A 20,735-nucleotide genomic window follows, 5' to 3' on the forward strand; every position below is an offset into this window, starting at 1 on the left:
CAGACTAGAAGGAAAGATGTAAAACTATTTGAAAATGATTTGATTCTCTCATCTCAAAAAACTTGCTGTTATTGATTTCTATGTTAGACACCTAAAAAATACATTTTAGGTTTAATGAGTATAATTGATATCTGTCATTCTTAGAACCCCAAATCTTAATTGCTTTTCCTCCAGTATTGTGTCCTCAGAACCATTTTCCTTCATAGCTTTCTATCTGTTAGGTAAAATGCAGTTCCCATTACTTTTCTGGAAAAACTTTGTTCTTTTTCCTAGAGGATGAAGGTAGAGCTCATGAACATAGCACATCTCCTGCCTACCTGCCTGCTACTTTGCAGTCCTAGCTCTCATCTCCCTTCTCTGTGCTGTATAGTGTCCTCTTCCCAATGTCCTTCCATCCCTCTCAGTAGTATAGCACCATCAGATCATTTAGAGAGCCATTTTAAATGATCTAATAGTATATTTGTCCTGTATTACACTGTGAGCCCTTGAGGGCAGGGACCATTTCTTTATTCATTCATATTTTTTATTGGTAGTATGTGGCATAATTGCTCATAAGCAGCTAGTGTTAAAATATTTTGAATTAATAAGTAAATAGATGATCATTATCAACCTGAAAGAGTTTTAATTCATAAAAAAAGTATTTGATCTTGGGTAATTTTTTTTTAAGTTTATTTATTTTGAGAGAGAGCACAAGCAGGGGAGGGGCAGAGAGTATCCCAAGCATGTTCTGCTGTGCCAGCTGTGGAGCCTGATGTTGGGCTCGAACCTACAGACCATGAGATCATTACCTGAGCCAAACCAAGAGTCGGATGTTTAACTGACTGAGCCACCCAGGCACCCATGATCTTGGATTTTAAAATGCTTTAGTCTCAGAATGCCTGGGTGGCTCATTTGGATGGATGTACAACTCTTTGATTTTAGCTCAGGTCAAGATCTCATGGTCTCTGTGTTGGGCTCTGTGTGGACAATACAGTCTGCTTGGGACTCTCTCTCTCCCTGTCTCTCTTCCCCTCTGTTGCTCACTCTCTCAAAATAAACAAACATTAAAATGCTATAGTGTCAAAATATATCAAATATTTGACCTTCCAATTGTTTCCGTACTGTTATTTTACAAAAACTCATTTTCTTCAAGACTTTGAAATAAAATGTTTTGTGCTAACAAATTTTAGGATAATTAATGTCTGATATTAGCAATATCTTAATGATGTTTCTGTGGGTACTCATTATGTTATAAATATTTTCTTGAGTTCTACAAGTACTTATTAAACCATCACAATTTTAAAGATGCTTATGTCTTTTAAAAATGCTCATTGTATGAAAAATGCATTTTTCTCCAGAGACAAGCTGCTGAAATCTTCTCAAGTTTCTTTTAAATTGTTTAGCTTGTTTTGTTCAAATATAATTACTGAATTTTTTTTTACCTGAAGTTCTATATAAAACCTTATCAGAAGTTTTCATGATTCTGTGTGGTCCACATTATTTTATTTCTTAGATGTAGGTAGGGAAGTTTTCATGTTTACGCATGGAATTCTTCATGTGCAAAGAATACAAAAACTCTCAATATAGTATTGATATGTAATCTGTAAAGACCATGTGCCTTTTTGGACAATGTCAAATGTCCATAATAAATGTCGAAATTGGCACTTAAGAGTTTCTTGAAAAAAAAATAAGTTTCTTATATCTGTCATTGTTATAATAGATGGGAAGGACTCATTTAGGGCACCTAGGTGGCTCAGTCAGTTAAGCGTCCAACTTGGCTCAGGTCGTGATCTCCTGATTCGTGAGTTTAAGCCCCACATTGGGCTCTTTGCTCTCAGCACAGAGCCCACTTCAGATCCTCTATCTCCCTCCCTCCCTCCCTCCCTCCCTCTCTCTCTCTCTCTGCCCCTCCCCGCTCACACACACACACACACACACACACACACACACACACACACACTCACTCTCTCTGTCTCTCTTTCAAGAATAAATAAACATTAAAAAAAATAATAAGACTCATTTAAAACTACATATTGGATTAATATTCAGGACACATAAATTATTTACATGCTTAAATTATAAAGCATTTTCTGTTTATTTTTTAGCTTATGTTTTTTATAAATTAAATGAATAATAAAAATATATGAAGTCTGTCTATCTTAATCACCTTTGTAGTCAACACCTTGGTGATGAGTAAATTTTTCCTAGGTGGTTTCATAGGTGGCCATGAACTCTCTAGTTTTCCTGCCATTTATTTTACTTATAATTGATAGATATATTCCTTAAACATCCTTTCCTTGATGCTAGTTTTTCCCCTCTATAGTGATCACTTCTTGCATAGTGTTCCTTAGGTAAGCATTCAGTAAATGGCAACCAGTTTATTAAATTTAGTTATTCTACTTTATGATCACTTTATTGCTATCCAAATGATACCAGCTTTAAATAATGAATGTGTGGATTATGTTCTTCTTAGAAATGGTTAGAAATTCCATCTTCATTTTATGGAATATTCATGGTAAAAAATGGAAGCTTTTAAAGAGCTCATTTTTCATTCTACAACACTATTTGTTAAAACTCACTGTGTTAAATATAGTCACTATAACCACTGTTATTTGTAAGGAATATTGCATTTAGTATAAGGGTGGAGGAGGGGATAAAGGAGACTCTACCTTCCAAGTCCTCAAACAAGAACTATGTAGCAATGGTGACATTGTTAAATAGTGTCTGAAGATTATACTAGGTTTTTAATGAGTAACCTAACCATGAAAGTAAGAATATGGTGATTAGTTCTGCTACCAACTCTCTGGTTGCATGTCTTTGGCCAAGTCACTTAACTTCTCTGGTCCTTAAGTTTTTCATCTATTAAATGAGAGATTAACTGTTCTTTAAAAATTTCTCATGTTCTGATTATAGTGAAAATTCTTAATTTGATTCTCAAATTTTCTGAATCTAGAAAAAACTTTTTAAAATGACAAGGAGAAAACTTAATAGTTACAAAAAGTAAATTAATACAATACAAATGAAACAAGAATTGGCAGAATACAAGGCTTCTAGATGTGAATAGAGTTCATTAGAAAGTCTTCTAGAAAAAATTGTGGCATTTTTCTAGATGTGAAGTGGGATACAGAGTAAGTGGGAGGGCAGGAGGACCATGTTAGTAGGATAAAAAGTTTCCATATGTGGCAATCACTTGAAGGAGACCACAGGCAGTTTCAACTGACTGAAATGGTGACTTCCTGCTGAGGGATAATGGGAAAGGAAGCTTTTGACTGTGTGAAGAGAAGAAAGGTATCAATTAGTAAGGTGCCTTGAAAGTCATGCTAAGGAGCTTATTAGACTTGATGGTTAGTGATGGGAAACCACTGCATGCTTTTGTGCAGGAATCCAAATACTCAGGTTGCTTTTAGTAAGACGAAATGAGAATGAGAGGTTAAAAACTTCGTGGAGAGATTAATTTATTAAGATTGCACCAGAAAATGAGCTGGTTTTGATAGGAAAGCCATGACTTTTAAAAATTAACTATAATATTTAGATTAGTTGGATTTCCAATGAATGTAAAGGGTAAAGATGGCCTTGTGATCTGAGTGCAAGTATATATAGAACTTATCATTTTGCTTCAGAGCCCCAAAGTGTTACTCTCTTGTATTTCTTACACATTGATTATTACAATGCAAAGAGTGAGAAAGATGGATCATTTCATTTTTTCCTAAAAACCAAACTTATTGGGGTGCTTGGGTGGCTCAGTTGGTTGAGCGTCTGGCTTTGGCTCGGGTCATGATGTCACGGTCCTTGAGTTCGAGCCCCTCATTGGGCTCTGTGCTGACAGCTCAGAGCCTGGAGCCTGCTTCAGATTCTGTGTCTCCTTCTCTCTCTCTGCCCCTCCCCCACTCGTGCTCATTCTCTCTCTCTCTCTCTCTCTCTCTCTCTCTCTCTCTGTCTCTCTCTCTCTAAATAAACATTAAAAAAAAACTTTTCAAGAGATACAAGACATTTTATAACCTTTTCCAACTCTTGTATATTCTGTTACTATTGCTATGTGTTATCAGCACATAGATTATTGCTGATGTTAACTATTTGCTACTTAACATGCATATAATTCACATTTATGTGGATTAATTAGGCTTATTAAAAAAATTAACCCTCACAGTTATAGTCCTATAAAACTATGTTTATGACTCTTTTATGGATGTGGTTGAAAAAATGAAGCGTTTAAATGACTGTGTTTTCTCTCTTCTCTGCCTAGTGTTTTCTAGGACTGGTGAACTTGTTACCTTATCCTACTGTTTATGAGCTGGTAGGCAATCGAGAGCTTCCTAATAAAGCAGAATATTCTCTTCGTGAAGTCCCAACATGTGTTATTGTAAGTCATTTTCTTTTAGTCTTTACCTTTTATAAATGAGATTTGTAGTACAATGCAGTTTGATAGAAAAAAAGGAATGTTACTGGGGCACCTGGGTGGCTCAGTCCGCTAAGTGTCCGACTTCAGCTCAGGTCATGATCTCACTGTTCGTGGGTTCGAGCCCTGTTGGGCTGTGTGTTGACAGCTCAGAGCCTGGAGGCTGCTTCAGATTCTGTGTCTCCCTGTCTCTCTGCCCCTCCCCTACTCATGCTCTGTCTCTCTCTCTCTCTCAAAGATAAATAAACATAAAAAAGTTAAAAAAGAAGGAACATTATTTAATGGGATTTAAAGGCTGATTTGATTTACCCATGGAATGTTAGCTCTGAATTATCTGTGCATGGAATTTTTGATCCAGGTCGCCCAAAAGTTACAGTACCTACTGGAATACAAAGTTAATGCTCCCCAACCAGGAAAGAAACTTGGCATAAATAGAAATATGTATGGTTTATATTATTAGTCACACTAGTATTGCTTCCTCATTGGTTAGGGTAATTAGGATTAAATTATATCCAAGGGGTCCAATACATTTTTTGCTTATATTTTAATGAACTACATAATACTACCCCATGAAGGCAGTGTATACATATTTATTTGAGACTTTTTTCATATTCATACTCCCAAATGGGTAACTTTTCTTAATCATTTAGAGATATTTAATTCCTCATCTTTGGGTAAGTTTATAAATTAAATACACAAAATAATGTATATTCGTGTATTTATAAAGAATTAACACTCAAATTCTATTAATCTTATTTTGTGGACACTTTGTCATGTGTGTTATTGTTTTTTCTATAGTTTTGCCCATTTGAATACTTTTAACCCTAAACATTTTCTTTTTTCTTTAATTTTTTTTAATGTTTATTTTTGAGAGAGTGAGACAGAGCACGACTGGGGAGGGGCAGAGAGAGAGGGAGACAAAGAATCTGAAGCAGGCTCCAGGCTCTGAGCTGTCTTCACAGAGCCCAACGTGGTGCTCGAACTCATGAACCGCGAGATCGTGACCTGAGCTGAAGTTGTATACTCACCTGACTGAGCTACCCAGGCGCCCCTAAACATTTTCATTTTTTAAAACTTTATGTACTCTTGGAGTTTTTTGATAATTTTATGAACAAAATATAAAGATAGGTACTTCTGTTGTTGAGTTTTTAATTTATATTTTCCTTGAAGTGTTTCAGTTTTATCTTGTGCTTACTTATATCTCAGCACTTCTTAAGTAGTTTTACAATGAGCAATATAGGTGTTTTGTCTTCCTTACTACACCGTGAGTGCCTGGGAGCAAGTAGGATATCGTAGTCCTTCTTATCATCTATCTAGCACATAGATGTCCAGTGAATAGTTTTTTTTTAAATATTCATAAAATTATTGCCTTTGTTGAAATCAATTAGGGGAAACAAATGCATATTAGTTGCATTATTTAATCTAGAACAAATGGCTTGTATGTTTGTTCTCAAGTTTTCATTGATATCTATAGTGTGTATTCAAAGATTATCTTTACACTTAGGGAAGGTTTTGTCTTTTAGTCTTAAAACACTTAACTGCAAATAGTTTTGTTATTCTACTTCTCCAAATGGATATTACATTTTAACCATGTAGAAGAATAGCTACTTCTCATCATTTAAACGTGTTTAAACTCTCCTATTAAAAACAAAGAACATCTCCCTTGACCTGTGTATTCTTATAGCTACTATCCTATGGTTTTCTTCTCCTTCCTTCCTTCCCCCCCACCAAAAAAAAAAAAAAAAAAAACGAACCTCCTAAAAAAATTAACTATACTTGTTGAAGTCTCTACTTCTTTCTCTTCTGTCAACTCTGGAAAGCACTATAATCTGGCATCTTGTTCAACTATTTAACTGAAATTGTTCTGCCAAAAGTCAGAATAAATACAGAAGTTCTTAATCCACTGAAACCTCTTCCGTCCTTTAACCTAATTTACCACCTGGCAGCTTTCAGCACAGTTGATCCACTGTTCTGTGTCGCTCTCTCCTATGACTGTGGCACTTCTGTTTCTCTTCCAGCTTCTATGGTCTTATCTATAGAGTCTCCTTTGTGGAGACTTCCTTTGTATTCTCTTTCTCTGCCTTCTGTCCTCCAGATTGATCTTCTCCAATACTGTGGCTTTTAGTTGTTTACTGACAGCTCTCTGACCTATATTGCTCACCTCGCTGTCAGATCTATACTCAGATTTCTGCCAGATAATGAACGTCTGAAAACTCATGGGCATCTTAGTCTTACCACTTCTATAACTGAATATAATTTTTTTCTATCCTAAATCAATTTCATTTCCAATTTTCCTATCTCAGCATGTGGCACCATCTTCACAGTGATTGAACTAGAAACTTGGAAGTCATTGTTGACTTCATTCTATATATGTAATTAATCACCATTTATAGATTGTTTCCTTCCTAATGACTAGATCTTGTTTACTTTTTTCTATTCATGTTAAGACCATCTTAGCTCAGACCCTCATTTCCTTCTTTTTTTTTTTTTTTTTTTAATTCTCAAGTTAGCTAACATACAGTGTAGTCTTGGCTTCAGGAGTAGATTCCTGTGATTCATCACTTACATACAATGTCCAGTGCTCATTCCAACAAGTGTCCTCCTCAATGCCTATTACCCATTTTTCCTACCCTACCCCTAGCTCTCCACCCCCATCAAACCTCAGTTTGTTCTCTGGATTTAAGAGTCTTTTAGGGTTTGCCTCCCTCTGTTATCTTATTTTTCCTTCCCTTCCCCTATGGTCATCTGTTAAGTTTCTCAAATTCCACATATGAGTGAAATCATATGATATTTGTCTATCTCTGACTGCCTTATTTCACTTAGCATAATACCCTCCAGTTCCATTCACATCATTGCAAGTGGCAAGATTTCATTCTTTTTCGTTGCCGAGCAGTTTTCCATTGTATATACAAACCACATCTTCTTTATCCATTCATCAGTTGATGGACGTTTGGGCTCTTACCATAATTTGGCTATTGTTGATAGTGTTGCTATAAACATTGGGGTACATGTGCCCCTTCAAATCAGCACTCTGTATCCTTTGGATAAATTCCTACTAGTGCAATTGCTTGGTTGTAGGGTAGTTCTAGTTTTAATTTTTTAAGGAACCTCCATAGTATTTTCCAGAATGGCTGTACCAGTTTGCTTTCCCACCAACAGTGCAAAAGTTTTCCCCTTTCTTCACATCCTCACCAACATTTGTTGTTTCCTGAGTTGTTGATTTTAGCTACTCTGACTGGTGTGAGGTGGTATCTCATTGTGGTTTTGATCTGTATTTCCCTGATGATGAGTGATGTTGAGCATTTTGTCATGTGTCTGTTAGCCATCTGGATGTCTTCTTTGGAGAAATGTCTATTCATGTCTTTTGCCCATGTCTTCACTGGATTATTTGTTATTCAGCTGTAAAGTTTGGTTAAGTTCTTTATAGATTTTTGATACTAACCCTTTATCTGATACGTCATTGGCAAATATCTTTTCCCATTCCGTTGGTTGCCTTTTAGTTTTGTTGATTATTTTCTTTGCAGTGCAGAAGCTTTTCATCTTGATGAGGTCTCAAGAGTTCATTTTTGCTTTTATTTCCCTTGCTGCGGCCAAGGTCAAAGAGGTTGCTGCCTATTTTCTCCTGTAGGATTTTGATAGTTTTCTGTCTCACATTTAGGTTTTTCATCCATTTTGTATATATTTTTGTGTATGGTGTAAGAAAGTTCAAACCCTCATTTCTTGTCTAGATTACTTCAGTGTGATCCTGTTTTTTTTCCCTCTTGTCTCAACCTGTAAATTATCCTCATGCTAATTTATTTTCAAAGTGATCCTTTAGAAATGAAAACTGGATGCAGTAATTCTATTTAAAATCTTTGCTGATTTCCCTTTACCTCCATGTGTAGTTATATTCCTTTGCATGACATACAGTTTCTCCTTGTTTCTCAAAGCCTTCTTTTTTCTCTTGTCACCTTCTACTCTCTGACCTCTAGGATCTTTAGACAGTTTCTTCCTTTCTCTGGAATCTGGAAGCTATATAACCTTGCCTTTTGACTAGATAGTATCTCCTCATTTTTCCTGCTTTACTCTTTCTGTGAAGTCTTCTCATATGTCACATTATTTTATAATTATTTTTGCATTTGTTTCCCCTTATAGTTCCATGAGAAGAGGAACTATATTTTGTCTTTTGCCCTGAAAGTCTAGCAAGTTGGTTGTTTTGTTTTTCTTTTGCTACTGTGAGCATGGTAGGTTCTCAGTAACTTCACTGTTTAATTAATGATTTATTGACTCTTAATGAGTTTGGCTCTTCTTAGGCTTTATTTAAAATAATTTAAATTCAGTATCTGTCTCATTGGGAGTTCCATGGCATGAACCTTAGGAAGTTAAACTGAGGAGGTGTGTGTGTGTGTGTGTGTGTGTGTGTGTGTGTGTGTGTGTGTATTTGCACATGGGCTTTCTTTTGTGGACACTTTCAAAGTTAAAAAAAAAAAAAGGTATAATGAACTCCCATATACTCAACACTAAACTGCGGCTTTTGTCACCGTTCTGTCAGTGTCTCTATTTGTCTCCAGTTTCCTTTACTCCTGCATTTTGCTTGTTTGTTTGTTTGTTTTTTTTTCCTGGACAATTATAAAGCATATTTTGGGCATAATGTCATTTTATCTGTAAATAAATAAGTATGCATCTCTAATAAGGACCTCTGAGTTTTTTGTTTTGTTTTTGCTTTTTTTTGAATTACTGCCTTGTAAACCCTTGTGGCTTTAGTCATATCAAAGATGTTAGCTATAATCCCTTAATATTATCTAATAAGTTTTCTATATAAGTTTCCTTTTTATCGAAGATGTCTTTTTTTTTTCTTTTTATGGTTGGCCAAGTCATGATCCAAACAAAATATATAAATTGTATTTAGTTATTACGTCTTTTAAGTCTTTATTCTAAAACTGTTCTGTGTCCATGCCCTTGATTTATTGGAAAAACTGGTTATTTGTCCTGGGTTGCATTGATTCACTATTTCACCAGGAGATATGAAATGGTGATTCTAGTTCTGCCATTCTTTGTGTATTTAACTGGAATTGTTTAATAAAGGAAAACCTAAAAAAGTTTCTTATAAGAATATCAGATTAAATGCTTGACTATTTAGATATTATCAGAGTAGTGAATTGGTGCTCTAGTAATCTCCAAAAGGGATGTTTTATTATTATTTCCATATAATAATTACCATAACATATACCATATATATATATATATATATATATATATATATATGTTTCAATCCAGTGAAGTCATTATTACTTTTTTTTTTTCAGTTTATTTATTTACTTGGAGAAAGAGAGAGTGAGAGAGAAAGTAAGCAGGAGAGGGGTAGAGAGAGCAGGAGAGAGAGAATCCCAAGTAGGAGATTCCCGAAACAGGGCTGGAATCCACAAACTATGAAATCATGATCTGAGCTGAAATCAAGAGTCAGACGCTAAACTGACTGAGCTACTCAGGTGCCCCAGTCATCTTGCTTTTGATACTCAAGATGTTCCTTTGACTGCTGAGTCCTTTTGACTTGTACTTATTCCTGTTTGATATATTTCTTTCTCATATAAGATGCTCCAGGCCCATTGTATACATTTTCTAGCTCAGACCTGGAATCCACCATCTTCAAAGAGTTGTTGTTTTTTTTGTTATTAGGAATTGCTAGTTAGAAGCTATAACTTGGAAACTAGAAATATTCATTGTTTAGGGTTGTCATTATTTCTAGTCCTTTTGGGGGATAGCTGAGGAGAATAAGTATTTTGTTTTTTAAGTATATTTATTTTGAGAGAAAGCACACAAACAGGGGAAGGGTAGAGAGAGAAGGAGAGAGAGAATCTCAAGCAGGCTCCATGCTGTCAGCACAGAGCCTGATACTGGGCTCGATCTCACGAACCATGATATCATGACTTGAGCTGAAATCAAGAGTTGGACGCTGAACTGACTGAGCTACCCATGTGCCCCAGTATTTATTATTTTTTTTTAGAAGAGAAATTCATCATGAACCTATATTAATATTTTTTCATATATTTTTCTTTTACCAAAAAGCTTGGTTACTAATAACATGAACAAAACTACTTACTTGCTTTTATTGTACAATGTACATATAATAGTTATAAGATTGGTGCATACATATTGACATTTCATTTCAGTTAATTTTGTCCTTAGAATATATGCCACCAAGGATTTACAATCAAAATAAATCAAAATAAATGCCTGGTTATGCCACTAACTTGATAGATTTGTTTTAGAATGTTTTAAATTGAGAGGTGGTTTTATCTTTTGCCTTAATTTTGTCTTTTCAATTATTACATGATTAATGATCTTTTAAAGTTTGTGATTCCAATATATAACAAGGTATATTTATAGAAAGTGCTTATGTATGAATCCCCTTTGTTCTTTCTCCCCATGTGTTTGATCTTCACTATATAGCCACTAGTTCTGTGTAGCTATTTAAATTTATATTAATTACGACTCAATAAAGCTAGAAACTTTTTTCCTTTCGTTTCTATCAACACTTCAGGTTTTCAAGTGCCCACTAGCCGTAGATGGCCAATGCCTACCACATTGGGTAGCACAGAGAGAGAACATTTCCATCATTGCAGAAAGTAGTATTTTATAGCACTGCCTTATAGCTAACACGTTTTGTTAGTTTTTGGTTTATCCTTCAACTGTTACATTAAAAAAGAATATATTTTATTCCCGTTCAGACTTAAGCAAAAGATAGTATGCTATAAACAATGTTTCTTTTAATTCTTTGTCTTTTAGATTACTATATAGAAGTATATAGAGCTCTTCCCTTACCCTTTTTAACAAATGCATAGTACAGTGGTGTATGGATGTGCTGGGATTTATACATCCAGTCATCTACTGGTGGTCACTTGGGTTCTTTAAGTTTTTGTCATTATAAGTTATGCCTCAATTAATAGCTTGGCTTATATTTATTATATTTACCAGTATGCCTATGTATATATATATTTTTTCGTTGCTGCATAACAAATCGCTACAAACTTGGCACATTAAAACTACCCATTTATGAGCTCACGGTTTTGCATGTCAGAAGTCTAGCACTGTGTGCCTGGGTTTTCTGCTGAGAGTATTATAAACCTGAAATCAAGGTGTTAGCCAGATTAAGTGCTCATCTGGAGGCCCTGGGAGAAAAATTCAATTCCAAATTAATTCTGGGGAGAGGGAAGTTTCTTAGGTTTTAGGACTGAAGTGCTTGGTTTCCTGCTGGTACTTGGAGCACCAGGTATTGTTCCTGGAGCTTTGTACTGTGGCCCCCTTCCTATTTCAACTGTGAACAACCTCCCTGGTGGGAAATTCCTCTCATGCTTTGAGTCTCTTTGACTTTGTTTTCTGTGACCAGCCTGAGAAAATTCTTTGCTTGTAAATGGCTCCTGTGATAATATCAGAGCCACTCTGTTAATCTTTTTTTTTTTTTTTTTTTTTTTTTTGAGAGAGAGAATGCATGAGCGGTAGAGGGAGAGAGAGAAAATCTTAAGCAGGCTTCACAGAGCCCAACTGAAGCCTTGATCTCACAACCCTGACCTGAGCTGAAATTGAGTTGGATGCTTAACTGACTGAGCCACCTAGGTGCCCTGATAATCTCCTATTTTGAAATCAATTAAGGACTTCTGCAAAAATCTCTTCACAGCAATACGTGCATTAGGTTTAAGAATCTTGGGGCCGTCTTAAATTCTGCCTATTTTAGTATCATTGGGCTAGATTTCTAGAAGTGGGATCATTGGGTTGAAAGGTAAGTTCATTTGTTTTTTTTTTTTTTTTTAATTTTTTTTTTTTCAACGTTTATTTATTTTTTTGGGACAGAGAGAGACAGAGCATGAACGGGGGAGGGGCAGAGAGAGAGGGAGACACAGAATCGGAAACAGGCTCCAGGCTCCGAGCCATCAGCCCAGAGCCTGACGCGGGGCTCGAACTCACGGACCGCGAGATCGTGACCTGGCTGAAGTCGGACGCTTAACCGACTGTGCCACCCAGGCGCCCCTCATTTGTAATTTTAGTATGTATCACTAGATTTCCATCCATAGAGAATAATCCTCTGCTTTCCCATCAATGAGATACTGTAGTGACTGTTTTCTAGCAGCTTCATTAAGAAGTTTATATGATCAGACATTCAGATACTTGTCTGAAAAGAGAAAAGTATTAGTGTATGTTTTTCTCATGAACAGAACATTTTTTCATATGCTTAATGGCCATTGACTTCTTCTCATTGGTCTTTCAATTTGTTTTTACTATTTTTCTATTTGTGTTCTCTTTCTTAGTTTTAAGGAATTCATTATATTTTGGGGATGTTAGGCCTTAACTTCTCATGATTTCATATCAATTATCTACCAAAATTCTAGGTCCTACAAACAACTTTCAAGTTGTACTTTAGTAAATTAAAGGTCAATGACACAAAATACTCTTTCCCTCTAACACATACAATCTTTGATTGCTTTTCAGTTCCTATCACTTAATTTGCAGTTAAATAAATGATGTATTAGGTGGGACCCCTTTGGTTATTGAGAAACTCAGTTTGAATTAGTTTTAGCAGAAGAGGAAATTTATTGACTCACAATTTTCCAGATCTAAACAGTATCTGCAGCTTGTGTGGTTGCAAGGTGAGAGATAGCTGGGAAACAAAGATGCCAGTACAAGTGACAAGAGTAATCCATATTAGCTAATTATAGTTCCCTTAACATAACTGAGGAGTGTAAACAATGAATTAACCGAAGGAAGAACTTGCTAATTGTCGGAGCTGACTAAAGTGGGGTGGACTGCCTTGGGATTCTGTGAGTTCCTCATCCTGAGTTGTTCTTGGTGGAAGTAATGTAAATCGAAGGACCTTTGGATGGTTGTAGTACATGATCTTTCAGCTCTTTTTTCAATGATAAGAATATGTTTGCAGTACTTGGCATAATGCTTGGCACAGAGTAGATGTGCAGTATATGCTAAATAAAATACTTGTGGACTTCATTATGCCACAGTACAAAAACCAAAACAAAAAACAGGGACAAGTAGAAATAGAACTTTGAATGTAGTCAGGTCCACCTCTGTCTGTCTCTCTATGTCCACTTGCCCTGTTACCGCCCACTATCTTGGTTTTATTGAAAGCTGTACATAGTGTAGTGGTTAAAAGATTGCATTCTGAAACCAGACTGCCTGGATTAGATTACCAGTTCTGCCTTTTATAAGCTATGTCACTTCAGACAAGATAAATTTTAGTTTTCTGTTAAAAGAGGGCAGTAAACATTCCTATCCCAAGGTTGTTGTAAGAATTAAATGAAATATAAAAGTTTAAATCACTGCTTGGCATATAAAAAACGCTATATAATTGTCTGCTGTAATTATCATTAGTGCTTTCTTCTCCAGATGGTGTTCTCTGTTGGAGAGTACATGGGACTACCTGTCACTCTGTGCTGACATCTTCACCATCTCCCCTTGTCCTTGTTTCCTAAGGCTGCCAGAACAAATTCCACACACTGTGTAGCTGAAAACAACAGAAATTTATTCTGTTACAGTTAGAGTCCAGGTGTTATAGGGCCACATTCCCTCCAAAGACTCCAGGGGGAGAATCCTTCTCTGCCTCTTCCAGCTTCTGGTTCCAGGCATTTCATGTCTTATTACCACATAACTCCAGTTTCTGCCTCCATCTTCACAGGGCTTTCTCCTTTCTCTGCCTTAAATTTCCCTTCGTCTTTTTCTTATAGGGATGTTTTTAACAGTCTTAAGGCCTATTTGGGTTAATCTAGGATGATTTTAGAATTTATAATTACTTCTGAAAACACTTTTTCCAAATAGGGAACAGTCATAAGTTATTCCTTGTTTTTCTACTCTTGGATTAGGATATGGATGTATCGTTTGTTGGAGTCACAGTTTAGCTCAGTATGACACCAAACAGGAGAGTGGCCTTTTCCTCTACCTCCCTGCTTTAGATTGAATGTATACCCCCAAAATTTGCGTTTTGAAACTTAATCCCCAATGTGATATTTGGAAGTGGGCCTTTCAGAGGTGATTAGTGCCTTTAAAAAAAAAAAAAAGACTCCAGGGAAATTGCTCATCCCTTCTGCCATGTGAGGGCAAAGTGAAAAGAGGACTGTGAACTAGAAAGTGGATCCTTGCCAGGAAAAAAAAATCTTCTGGTGCCTTGATTTTTGGACTTCTCAGCATCCAGAACTATAAGAAATAAAATTTCTGTTGTTTATAAACCACCCAGCCTATGGTACTCTGTTATAGTAGTCAGAATGTACTGAGACCCGTCTGAGTTGAAAAATCCCAAGGAAGAACTTTACAGGTTGAGTTTTGTTGATGGATGTGCCTGGGCTAACCAGTCACAAGCCACTTCTAATGGTGCAGGTGCAGAAATACTGACATTTTGATCGACCTACCCCACGCCTTTTTTTTTTTTAATTTTATATAGAGAAAGCAGGGGAAGAGCAGAGGAGAGCAGAGAGAATCTTAAGCAGTCTCCATGCTCAGTGCAGAGCCGGTTGCAGGGCTTGATCCCATAACCCTGGGATCATGACTGACTGAGCCACCCAGGTGCCCCCTCCTCCTCTTTCACTTATCTCTTTCTGAAGTAAAAAGGGTCAGATAACACAAACATGGCCATTGGGACACATGTAAACAGCGGGCAAACATGTATGTATTTATGTGAATGGATATTCCTTTGTTTTTCTACTCTTGGTCTCAGTTTGTCCTATTGAACTTATTCTCCAGCTGGACAGTATCCTTTAAAGAGTTTTAGACTTGTTTTCCTTTTTCTTTTTTTCTTTTTCTTCTTCTTTTTTTCTTCTTTGTGTGTGTGTGTGTGTGTGTGTGTGTGTGTGTGTGTGTGTGTGTGTATGAGAGAGAGAGAGAGAGTCCAAAGTGTTACTTGCATTGGCTCTTTGTTGGGAAGCTGCTTCTTGATTTAGAAAACTGATTGCCTTATTGACACACGTTGCAGAGCTTAGAAACTGAAGTTCTCCGTAAGGCAGGCTTCTCAGGAGTTTAATTTTCTTCCCTAAGTGGTGATCCATCAATGTAATCCTCTTTAAAGAACAAATTATTTACCGTAACATTTGTTCTCTGAAAATGCATTATCGTTGATAGATCACTGCAATCTACTCTTCCATTAGCTTGCTGATAATACATTCTCTATCTCTTTTATTCTTAAAATATCTAGTACTTAAGATTTGAAACTACAACTTTATATAGAGTCCCAGAGTATCACTGGCTGTCAAAGTCTTAGTGAGCTTAGTGTTCAGATGATTGGACAAATTTCAGTCACCTATGCTAGTATCCTACTAATGAAGAGAAATCAATAGTAATCCTTCCAGAAGCTTCTATGCATAGAACAGACTGGCAGATTCTCTTCTCTTAGGTAAGAGAAAGCCAGTGATACGTAATTCTAGATTAATCTGTGAAGACTATAATAAAAACAGTGATAATCATTTCTTAAATTATTTTAAACAGTAAAAATACAGGAACACATAGCAAACAAGTTTCTCCATAGGTACACTACAGAGACTACTTAATAGTATCCAGGTGGCTGAGAAGTCAAGGAGAACTCCATGGCTCCATCACCGTAGCTAAACAAGACTGTCAGAGAAGAAATTAGGAAAAAGGAGAGAGTGGGCAAATTATTGAAAACCTGAATATGAAGCTGGGAATATGAATGAGTTACTTAGCTCATGTTCTGTCATGTTTGAAACAAGGAACGCCCAACTAAGAAGCAGACAAAATCACAGATTTTAAGATGGTAATCTTTTTATTCTTGTTAGGCAGCTGATTTAATATTTGCTGATTGTAAACTCTTGTGCTAGTATTTACACATTTTTACTAGATATCTGTAGAATGGTAATAAATGCATTCCTGAGTGTTATGTATAAACCTTTACTGTACAAGTTGACACTAAATCCAGTTTTTACTCTGTTTCAATTAGTATTTTTCAAATGTTATTTTCAGAGATTCATTACTTCCTCATCCTTGCAAAGTCATTTCCATGCCTCTTATTTGATGTTATGACATTTGCACTGTCATCCACATAGACCTCAGTCAATATTACATCACTTTACTCCCTAGCAAAACCTTCCTTTTATCTTACTGGTCGTGGAAATGTCTTCAGTTTGAACATTCTGGAGGGTGGCAAGTTTCTTGGTCAGGGAAATGAACAATGAGAGAGACAAGTACTTATTTATGAATAAATTTTTTTAATGTTTTTTTTTTTTTAATTTATTTTTGCGAGAGAGACACAAAGCATGAGCATGGGAAGGGCAGAAAGAGAAGGAGACACAGAATCCGAAGCAGGCTCCAGGCTCTGAGCTGTCAGTACAAAGCCCGACACGGGGCTGAAACCCACGAACTGGGAGATCATGACCTGAGCCAAAGTCAGACATTTAACTGACTGAATCACCCAGGTGCCCCTATGAATACATTTCTTAGGCCTAAACCCAAAGATCTACACAAAGCAGAGCATTATAAAAAGAAAGACTTTTAGGGAGTGCTCGAAACTGTGCACATTGTAGGCTTACATTGTCAGTGCTTGAGATGGTGGGTGGCACCTGGCTCATCTGATTCTCTCAGCACTTGCATCATGATTTTAAGCCTGTCTACACATTGTAACAACTTGGGAATCTTTTAAAAGGATATGAATGCCAGAATCTTAACTCCCAAGGATAGTGACTTGCTGGGGTAGAGCCTGGGCATTATTTATATATGTATATTTATATATAATTTTTTTTTTACAGTTCTCTAAGTGCTTCCAATGTTCAACGAGGGTTGGAAACCACTGATTTACACGTGGAGAGACTATCAACAAAATCTCAGATAGCTACTAGATAAAACTAGCAGCCCACTGTTCATGCTTCACATGAAATCTTGTAGATTTCATATTTGGTTTTCAGACTAGTTTACATTTTCAGCAGTGTAATCAGTATTTAGCTGGCTGCATAAGTTGCTCACAGATTAGCAGAATGGGGTATAAACTAGTGATTCTCCACTTTGGGTAAACATTAGATGACTCATTTCGAGAGCTTTGACAAATCTTAATGTCTAGACACACCCAGACCAATTAATTCAGAATCTCTAGAGGTGAGACTTGGGCATTTAATAACTTTTTTTTTTTCTACCTAGGTGATCAAATGTAAAGCCAAGTTTGAGAACCAAAGATCTAAATAAATATTTGTTGATTTGTTTGTTTTTTTTTTAAATGACTTGTCCAGCATATTCTCACTCCAAGTCTTTCTTTTTCAGGATATTATAGATAGACTTATACTTTTGAATTCAGAAGCGAAGATTCGTTCTTTATTCAACTATGAACAGTCACATATCTTTGGTCTAAGGTAAGGTGCTAAATTTTACCTGAGATACATTTTCTATTCTTCTTTTTTTTAAATTTTTTTTTTTAATTTGGTGAAATAGAGAGTGCAAGCATGAGAGAGGGAGGGAGGGGCAGAGAGAGAAAGAGAGAAAGAATCCCAAGCAGGCTCTACACTGTCAGCACAGAGCCTGATGCGGGGCTTGATCACAAACAGATCTGAGCCAAAACTAAGGGTGGGACACTTAACTGACTGAGCCACCCTGACGCCCCTTGAGATATATTTTCTATCTTGCAGAACAGTCAAGCATATATTCTATATACTTCCAAAAAATATTTAAAATAAGCTAATTTTAAGGATGTCTAAAAGTAATTTGTAATGTCATAGATAAAATAAATACAGCTATTAGGTTTTTATATTATGGCTTTTGGCTATGTTTAGGTTCTGTGTTATTACCATGTCTTTTGTTCAATTTACGTTACAAACACCTCTTTAAAAAGAGGCATTTTGCAGACTTTTCAGTTTACTCAGGAGTCAACTGGGGCTTCCCTGGGATTGTATTTGATGGCATTCCTTCCATAATAGAGACTTGAAAAGAAGCTTGAAAATACATGATTTATCTTGAGGCTCAAATTTTGCTCCTTGGTGTTAACCATTACTCCTTAACTTCAGTTTCCCGAGGTTTAAATCTTTCTGGTAAACGTTTTGGTCATATATAGACCTTTAATTTGTTTTCCTATCTATAAATTACCACTTTTAAAAACAGCTTTATTTAAGGCATTTTCTATTTTCAGAGGTTTGTGATTTTTTTTTCCCCTTTCTACTAGCAAAGTCACTTTTTTAGACAACAGGGAGGGAAACAGTGAGAATGATCTACCTAAGAAAGCAATTAGAATTTTCTAAAATTAGAATTTCTGATGGTAGTGTGTGTGTATATATATACATGTATATAATATAATACATACTCAAATTGGTTTTTTTTTACCATTAATAGCTGTGCTTCATTTTTGGACTTTTTAGTTTAAAGAAGGTAGAAAAAACTGTAACTATTATAGTTCTTTGAATGGTGTGTCCTTCATCTCAAGATGTATTTTCACATTAAATTTTAACTTTTCATGTATAGTATCAGATATAACATATAGCAAGCAGTGATAAAGAATACTAAGAAAAATCTATTCAGTAGAACCTCCTTTTGCATTGCAGGTGTATTTCTGAGTTTTGTAATTATAGAATATAGATTCTGGCCTCTTGTTACTGATACAGTGAGTGAATGTTTTATTTTCTGTTTTTTTTGTTTTTTTTTGTTTTTTTTTTTTTACGTATAAAGAATAGTATTTTTCTCTAGAGTTCTTGTTTAAAAACAAAATGATTTTTAAGTCCTGTAAAAAGCAATCCAAGAAGTAACATGCTCCTGGGAATAAAATGTTAATTTGCATAGTGTGTGTTTTCTTCATATGGAGTCCAATAACCAAATGGAGTCATTTTGTTCTACATGAGAAACTTTGTCATCGCATTGTTGATCATGTACTAGAGTTTTGTAGCGTGGTGGTTAGTTAGCAACATGGCCTCTGGAGTCAGACTGTCTGCTTTTTGCTAGTTGTGTGAGGTGGGATCTCAGTTACCCATCAGTAAAATGAAGGAAAATTATATTCTTTTCCTCACAGAGTTATTACGATAATTACATAAGAAAAATTAAAAGGACTTACCACAGTGCTTGGCATGTAGCAAGCACTACAAAAATGTTAGTAGTGAATGTAGTAGCAGTAGTACTTCAAGTGTGTCCTTACTTGTGCTTGTTTTCTAGGAGTTTTGTGTTTTATTGGGAGGTTAATTTTGTCTTCATGTTTTCAGTAGCCCAGTAGTCTTCTACATGCTGCCAAGTAATTTGCTGTTTACAACATCAGCATTAAGACAAAGAAAATGACCAAATCACTTTTCTGAGGAAAACGTTGTATTTTATTTTTTGTGCTTGTTAACGGTTCTTCGACAATATATTTGTTTCATTGTATTTCAGAGTTCATCCTCCTTATATTTGGTTGTATTTTTTTGACTTTTTTTTAATGTTTATTCTTGAGAGAGAGAGAGAGAGAGAGAGAGAACATGAGTGGGGGAGGGACAGAGTGAGAGAGGGGCACAGAATCCGAAGCAGACTCCAGGCTCTGAGCGTTCAGCACAGAGCCCTATGCGAGACTCAACTCACAAGCCATGATCATGACCTGAATCGACTGAGCTACCCAGGCACCCCTATTTGGTTATATTTTTAAGTCCTACTTTTGAAGTTACATAATTTCTTCTACTAATTTCAGTTTAGCGTTGGTCAGTGTGGTTCAATAGTGATAATTTAGATAATAGCTTTGTACTATATAAATCTCATGTTTCTGTGTGTTTTTTGGATTCTTACCTGTATCATTTTCTTTACTTTCTACAGTGATTTTGTTTCCAGTTGTACAACTTTATTGTACTATTCCCTTTAATAGATCATCTCATTAACATATTTGCCTTCTACCTTTAGCGTTGCTTGTTCCATTCATCTTTCCCCTCTGAATAAGGGTAAGTTTCATACACTTTCTGTAGGTGTGCCACAGCACTTAGATGAGGCTAATATATGGCTTAGTGGCACATGGATTTTCACTTTTCAGTAGCATCACATTCCATGTAAATTTCTGAATTTTTATTTGCCAAGATCCTACAAATCTTATGTTTTAAATGACTAATATATGAGAAGGCTGCTCCTTTGATTAGCCCTCCTCCTCTCTTTGTTTCCACTTCTAGCCTATCCTTTTCTAATTTTGGTATCTGGGTGCAGACATGCCTTCACATGCTTCATCTTATAATGGAACACACTCAAAAAGAAATTTCCCTTGACCTCACATCTGTGAAGTCACTGTCCTGTTTCTCTTTCTCTCACCATATAGCAAGACATCTGTGTAAACTGTCCCCACTTGAGTACCTCTCTTTACTCCTCAGCCCACTTAGATTTGACATTGACTCTGTAACTCTGTCAGAATTGCACATCTTTCTCAAGTTGCTTGTAGCTTCTATGCTGATGAATGTAATGG

General features: G+C 36.0%; 1 protein-coding gene across 1 annotated transcript in view; it reads left to right on the forward strand.

The window, feature by feature from the left end:
* TBC1D32 (TBC1 domain family member 32) overlaps nucleotides 1–20,735 on the forward strand; it is a 201,564-nt gene that overhangs the window by 85,131 nt on the left and 95,698 nt on the right. The window contains exons 22-23 of the mRNA XM_047102681.1: nucleotides 4,223–4,339; nucleotides 17,612–17,700. Coding sequence (XP_046958637.1) covers nucleotides 4,223–4,339; nucleotides 17,612–17,700 — 206 coding nt within the window. The remainder of the gene's footprint in view (nucleotides 1–4,222; nucleotides 4,340–17,611; nucleotides 17,701–20,735) is intronic.

Source organism: Lynx rufus, unplaced genomic scaffold (assembly GCF_022079265.1).
Source record: "Lynx rufus isolate CCGP_SWC_20201006 ecotype Redwood Valley unplaced genomic scaffold, mLynRuf1.p SCAF_6, whole genome shotgun sequence".
Classification (NCBI taxonomy): domain Eukaryota; kingdom Metazoa; phylum Chordata; class Mammalia; order Carnivora; family Felidae; genus Lynx; species Lynx rufus.